Source organism: Quercus robur, chromosome 12, assembly GCF_932294415.1.
Source record: "Quercus robur chromosome 12, dhQueRobu3.1, whole genome shotgun sequence".
NCBI classification, from domain to species: domain Eukaryota; kingdom Viridiplantae; phylum Streptophyta; class Magnoliopsida; order Fagales; family Fagaceae; genus Quercus; species Quercus robur.
In genome coordinates this window covers 8,369,489-8,375,900 of record NC_065545.1, presented here as the reverse complement: position 1 = coordinate 8,375,900, position 6,412 = coordinate 8,369,489, and the positions used below count along the sequence as shown (strand labels likewise).

The following is a 6,412-nucleotide window of genomic DNA, read 5'->3' as shown; positions in this document are numbered from 1 at the left end:
CTTTTTCCCCCTCCTCTCCCTAATAATAAGTTAGGTTACTTTCAAAATGAGTAATTATACAATATTTTAAAAGCAAATTAATATCACATTTTCTCCTTGCATAAAATTAAATTAACTGGTTGATGCTTGTTAGTGTTTTCAACAAAACCATTCAATGGTTCAAATCCATTCTCACCCAGTTCGAATTAAAAAAAGAGGGAATATACTTGAATAATTTAGAATATTTTCTTGACAATAATCAGCAAACTCAAACGAGTTTGTTTTTTTGTCGATTTTGGGCTGGGATTTTGCCATTCTGGCCAATTGTTTAGGTATTCATGTAGGCAGGTTTAGCTTTGGCTTTATCTCACAACTGGTGATGGTGAGTAATATCTAGTAGAGAGTAGTGACCCACTAATGAATGATGAGCAGTATTCTTAATAGAGAAAAAAAGCAGCCGACGTACGTGTCTATTGATCAGTGGTGTGGGACACTATACCCTCATTAAAGATGTTTTAAGCTGATTGTGCACCTCATCTACTCTTCAGTTCACTCTCAAAGACTCAAAGTTTCAGGCTTGTATGGTTTTGTAACGTTATTTAAAAATGTTGTTTGTATTTTTTAAAAATATATATGGTTGAAAGAATATGTAAAAATACGTATAATATTATTTAAAAATTAAAAAATTGTTGTTTAAAATATCATTCCAAACAGCCCGTCAATCTTTCCCGTGTGGATGGATTTTCTTTTCTAATTACTGTACTAAAATCAGCCGATCCAAGTCCTTTACACTCCGAAACTTCTAAGCTCTAACCTTACACACACACACTGTAACACTTACTAGTAAAGCACGTTAACATCACATAAATTTAACGATAGTATAAAACTTTTTTGACTTTACCATTTTAATTCAACCGGGCTATTGACCAATAAATATCATGATTCTGTTTTCTTTTTCTTTTTTGAGAAGGACGTGATTAATTTAAAATTAGTATTATGAATTCAAATTAATTCAACCATAAAATTTTGAAATTATATATATATAATTTAAAGATAGTATTATTTTTAGTGTATTGATCAATACCATGTGGTTATATTCAATTGAAAAACTTAAGATATATTACATAAGGAATGTTGAGCATATTCTTTTGTTAGAAAGGCATTTACTTCACTCAATTTACTTGTTTCAATAGAAAATATGCCACCAGCCATTTTTCATGTTGTTTAGCTAATTTTCGGCTAACTATTTTTTATTCTCTCTCCCTCCACCTCTATTCGAACTGACCATTATGTACATTTGTACTTAAAAATTTAAGGTTTTAAAGAAATTTACATAAATAAAAGAAGTTGAAAGTAAATAAAAATTTACATATCTTTGTTTATATATGTATTTGAACTTTCAATTAAATAAATAAAAATACGTTTATTATTGGAATCCAAACTTCAAAGGCGAGTTTCTTTAACTATTAAGTGCATACACCAAATATTTACGTACCATACACAACACATAAACTAATTAGGTAAGATATATGATATTTAAAAGTCAAATAAACATCATGCGTTTGCATATCCAATGAAAAATATGAAGGAATTAGAAGATTGAATTAAAATGACGAATTACCTAAATTTTCAACACCGAGTCGATATCATAACCAACAAATTAAACTTCAAAGTCATCAGTCAAAACTACCCTATTCTATCCTCCCCCACTCTCAATCTCTTTTGAATTTTGATATATTATTTAGGATAAGAAAAAAAAAAAAGATGAGACACGTAGATTGCGAAGTGACACATGGTGTCATTATAGAAAGATAAAAATGAATTTAAAGATGAAGTCATGAAAGGACAGGGTAGAGGGCACATTAGGAAATACCTATAGCAGAAGAAGCACAAAGGTTTGCTCTTTTAAATAGATAGGGTCCGTTGGCTAGAGCTGTCTTGGTTCCTTTTTACCTTATCATAAAGTGAGAAAAACGAATGATTCACAAGAGCCCAAGCGCCATATAGTAGTACTATACTACTATCTTCTAGTCTCTGCTCTTTACTATCCTTTTCTTTTCTACATTTATTATTCAAACGCTTTGATTATATTTATTATACGCTTTACCTTCTTCGCAGCTGCTACTACTACTACTAGTATCAATAATTGATACTTCAATTGTTTGGTACCAAATTTGTGGAGGAGAAACAATAGCTAGATTGTTGGATATGGCTTCATATGAGACTATGGCTATCCACTCTTCTATGCAAGAAGATGACTATGAAGATGATATCTTTGATGGGTTTGATCATGATCAACACCCAAATCCGCTCAACTTGTCAAGGCTTTCAGTGTGTACAAGCAGTTCCATGTATGGGAATGATGAAGATGATGATGATGATGATGATGTTGATGTGGGAGACGATGGTATGAGGATGTTCATATCACGGTTGTCCATTGAAAGCTTTGATGCAGACGAGGAATTCTCTGATGACAAAGAAGGAAAAGAACTGACAGGTTTGCTGTCTGACTCTGATAACGAACTGGGTTGTTATTCACTGCCTGCAACACCACCAAGACGTAGAAACCGAGGTGGCTTACTGAGTCATCAGCAAGTGATGGGAGTGAAAGAGTATGCAAGTGAGAATGAAGCTCAAAAGGGTGTTCTAGGAAAGCAAGATAAGTCGAGGAATAATGCAAGGAGGAGAAGGAGAATCGTAAGGGATAGATGGGTGTTGGAAAATAAAGGCAGTACTAGCAGTTGTGACAATTTTGATTGCAACAACAAGAGCAAGAACTGCAACTGCTTCAGTGGGGAAAGTGACCAAGGTGGTGTCAATGGTGGTGCAGGGTTGATGGTGATAACTAGGCCTAAAGGTGGAAGAAGGTCATTGTGTATGGACTTGGATGAAGTGAAGGCTTGTAGGGATCTCGGGTTCGAGTTGGAACATGAGCGCATGTTGGAGATACCTTCACATCGCTCTGTTTCTGGTTCCACACTTGACACTAGCAGTGGTGGTAATTCCCCAATCGCCAATTGGCGCATCTCCAGCCCAGGTTAGTAGTACTAGTGTTCATTGACTCATTGCCACGCAAACACACATAATTATTTGAAAAAAGTGGGAAAGAGTGGATCTTTTGGAAAGCTAATTTGCAAAATTGAAACATAAATCATGATATTAGCAGTTTCTGCACATGTAACTTGTGGTGTGCATTTGAAGTACTTGCTCTTGATTGACTTTGAGTGAATAGGAGCACATATTACATTCAAAACATCTAATAGGGTGTTAAATTTTGTAACTTAGGTGATGATCCACGAGATGTGAAAGCTCGGCTTAAGGTTTGGGCACAGGCAGTGGCAATAGCATCTGCATCTCCTAGACAGGGCAACTGATTGCTGGTCAAACTATTACTACCTATTTTCCGATTTTGGATGAAGAAAGTTGCTTACTGATTTTTCTTTCCACGAAAGAGTTTTTCCTCTCTTTTTTGGAAGCTTTTTTTCATTTTTTTTTTCTGGGAGTGTTCTGTATCCTTTTTGGTTATGCACTACTTTTGATATGTAAATCACATCACTGTAAATATAGCACGATTGAGGATGGAAAACACAATTGACTACTAGTGTGATTTTTGAGTTTTGGTCTATCTGCCCTTGTATTTACTCTGTTCAATTTTTGCAAGTTGATTGTTTTGAGTGCTTTTTGCATTGGGATTGGATTGGATTGGATTGGATTGTGTAAAATACCGTGTGTTCAAAAAAATGTGTGAATTCATTCAGTGATTTACATGATGATGTTGTTGACCCAAAGTTGATGTGAATCTCAAAGGTGGATTAGACACATATACAGCAAAAAGGAAAATATTAGAAGCAATCACAAGTTTGGAAGGCAGTGCGTGAGAAGAAAAATCCGGTTTGGTTTGAGAATATTCCTAAGAATGCTTTTATTTGCTGATTAGCTATATATAAAAATTAAAAAACTGATCACAAGGGAAATGCTAGCTGACTGGGCTACAAGGATGACTTATTGTGTGTCTTTTCTGCAAAAAGTTGCACTAACTAAGGCAAGATATCATTTATTTTTTTAATACCTCTTTTCTAAAAGGGTATGAGAAGATATTTTAAGAGGATGCCTAATACTTTAGACAGGTTGGTCATTAAAATGTTGAGCTTGATTGGGATTTGAGGAAGTTTAAGGTTGCTTTTAAAAAGATCTTTGGAAATTAGTATTGACTGCTGTCATTTTGCCATCTTTGGTTGGACAAAATCAAGTATTTATAATGACAAACTCCATACTGAGTTTGAGTTGAAAAATTCCATCATTGTTGATGTTTAGGCATAGGCTTGCTTGGGTTAATGATGTAAAAAACTTAATTCAAAATACATTTCTTTGTAGCCTTTGGAGGATACCTGATTCTGTCTTTGAGAGGCAGAGGTAGAGTGCTCTATTGTTATATTGGCTGCAGCCATGGTTGTCAAAATCGTGATCCGGATCGTAAAATCGCACGATTTTACGATCCTACCTCACCAAAAAGTTTTAAATCGTAGCAGGATCGCAAAAATGGTAGGATCGTATGTAGGATCGTGTAGGATCGCATAGGATCGTAGGATCGTATGGGATCCTACCGATCTTACCGATCCTACCATTTGGATTGATTTTTTTTATTTTTTTATTTTTTTTTTTAAGTTGGATTCATTTGGGTAAGAAAATCCACCTAAACCCACAAGCCCAATGGGTTATCAAAAGCCCAATAATAAATTGAAGCCCAAATTTACCCCTATATCAACATAAAATCTCAAAAAAACCTATAGTACTTAAGTTTAACGTTTTCAAAAACAAAACCTAAAATATTTAGATGATGAAATGAGATATGACAATGACAATGATTAGATTAGAAGAACCTTAGAATGTGAATTCTTTTTTGGATTTCATATTTGTAATTAGCTAGTTTACCTTAGATTGAGAATTCTCTTTTGGATTACATATTATAAATTTGTAGTTAACTAGTTTTTATATGCTAACTAGCCTAACTTATTTTGGATTTGGAACTTAGAATTTGGAAAACATTTTCCATATGTGTAGATAATATTTTGGTACTTACTAGCTACTTAAACATGTATTGAATTTTTTAGATACATTACGTCAAAAGCTAAATATATTTTGTTTCATTAGAATGACATAAGAACGATGTAATGCGTGCAAATTACATTTTATGATGTAAATTTTTTTTTAATGGATGGATTCATATTTTAAGTGATTATATAACATACAAAGTCACTATCAATAGGTTTTTTGTTTAAAATCTGAAAATAAGTAGGATCTTACGATCCACGATCCGATCCTACGATCCACGATCTTACCTACCTTCCACGATCCTACGTAGGATCCCGATTTTGACAACCTTGGCTGCAGCTGTAATGGTGGTAGCTCTGTGTCAACAAGCTTAAGATGCTGTGTTTTGTAATGTTATTTGGCTTTAATGAAGTTTCTTAGTTTCTCATTCATCCCAAAAAAACAAAAAAAAAATGATTCCAGGTTTGATCTCAATTCCGAGGTGTTTTAGCACATAATTCAATTTTCTTTTTCTTATCTTTTTGGTGACTGCATAAATTCAATTTTCAAGAGAGATAGGAAATGTGTAAACAGGCACAATGGGCCATAATAATTCTATACCCCATGCTTAGAGTGTATGAAAAAGCCTGGGAATTGTTCAAATTCTACGCCAATAATATAGACTGTAAAGTGCAGAAGCACATCAGCCAGGACACGGCACCGCTGTTAACGAGTATAGACTGACTGGATTTATACAATAAATAGTCATTTTTGAAAAATTACAGGCATTAAAACCCAAATGCACCTTTGGGATTCTCATAATCAGTTTCCCTACATCCACTACCACCTTATTAAATATCAGAATCAAATAGAAAAACGTAAAAAGGACTTGGGAGTGGAAGATTCTGAAAGGATATCAAGCAATGAAATCTTGTGTTTGTATTTATTTTTTGGTTTATGCGTCAATTTGGTCATAGATAAATTGATTGTCTGCAACACTTCTTCGATTTCATAATTTGACTTCATCTCTAAAATATTAGGGGTCTGTTTCTGCCTCAACGAATAGGACTTTTCTTTTGATCAAAAGTGTGGTTCTTTCGTATCAAGAGTAACTACTGACAACTAAATCCTATGGAGAAAACCATACAACTACGTTCTGATGCAATTGAGAAACTACAATGAACTCTGCTACAATGCAATGAAAACTGATCTATCAATGCTTGCTATTAAGCAGAACCTAAAATCACAGCAATAGGATAATTACAAATCTAATTAAGAAACTAGAAGATACAGCTACAAGACTACTTATTAGGGTCGGATCAAGGATATAGTTCCACTCGAGGCAGGAGCAGGTTAGATGTATACACATACTGGGTAGGGCAAGGTGAGCAAATCCCATCAC

General features: G+C 34.1%; 1 protein-coding gene across 1 annotated transcript; it reads left to right on the top strand.

The window, feature by feature from the left end:
• The first annotated feature begins 1,912 nt into the window (after positions 1-1,912).
• On the top strand, positions 1,913-3,604 carry LOC126710509 (uncharacterized). The gene is made up of 2 exons (XM_050410993.1): positions 1,913-3,016; positions 3,265-3,604. The coding sequence occupies exons 1-2, from the start codon at positions 2,188-2,190 to the stop codon at positions 3,351-3,353; spliced, it is 918 nt and encodes a 305-aa protein (XP_050266950.1). The 5' UTR covers positions 1,913-2,187; the 3' UTR covers positions 3,354-3,604.
• The last annotated feature ends 2,808 nt before the right edge of the window (positions 3,605-6,412 follow it).

What these genes read in the sequence shown, in the direction of transcription:
- LOC126710509 (XM_050410993.1), top strand. Translation starts at nt 2,188, where the DNA reads ATGGCTTCATATGAGACTATGGCTATCCACTCTTCTATGCAAGAAGAT. An exon ending in TTGGCGCATCTCCAGCCCAG is followed by an intron (nt 3,017 to 3,264) that starts GTTAGTAGTACT and finishes TTTGTAACTTAG; the next exon opens with GTGATGATCCACGAGATGTG.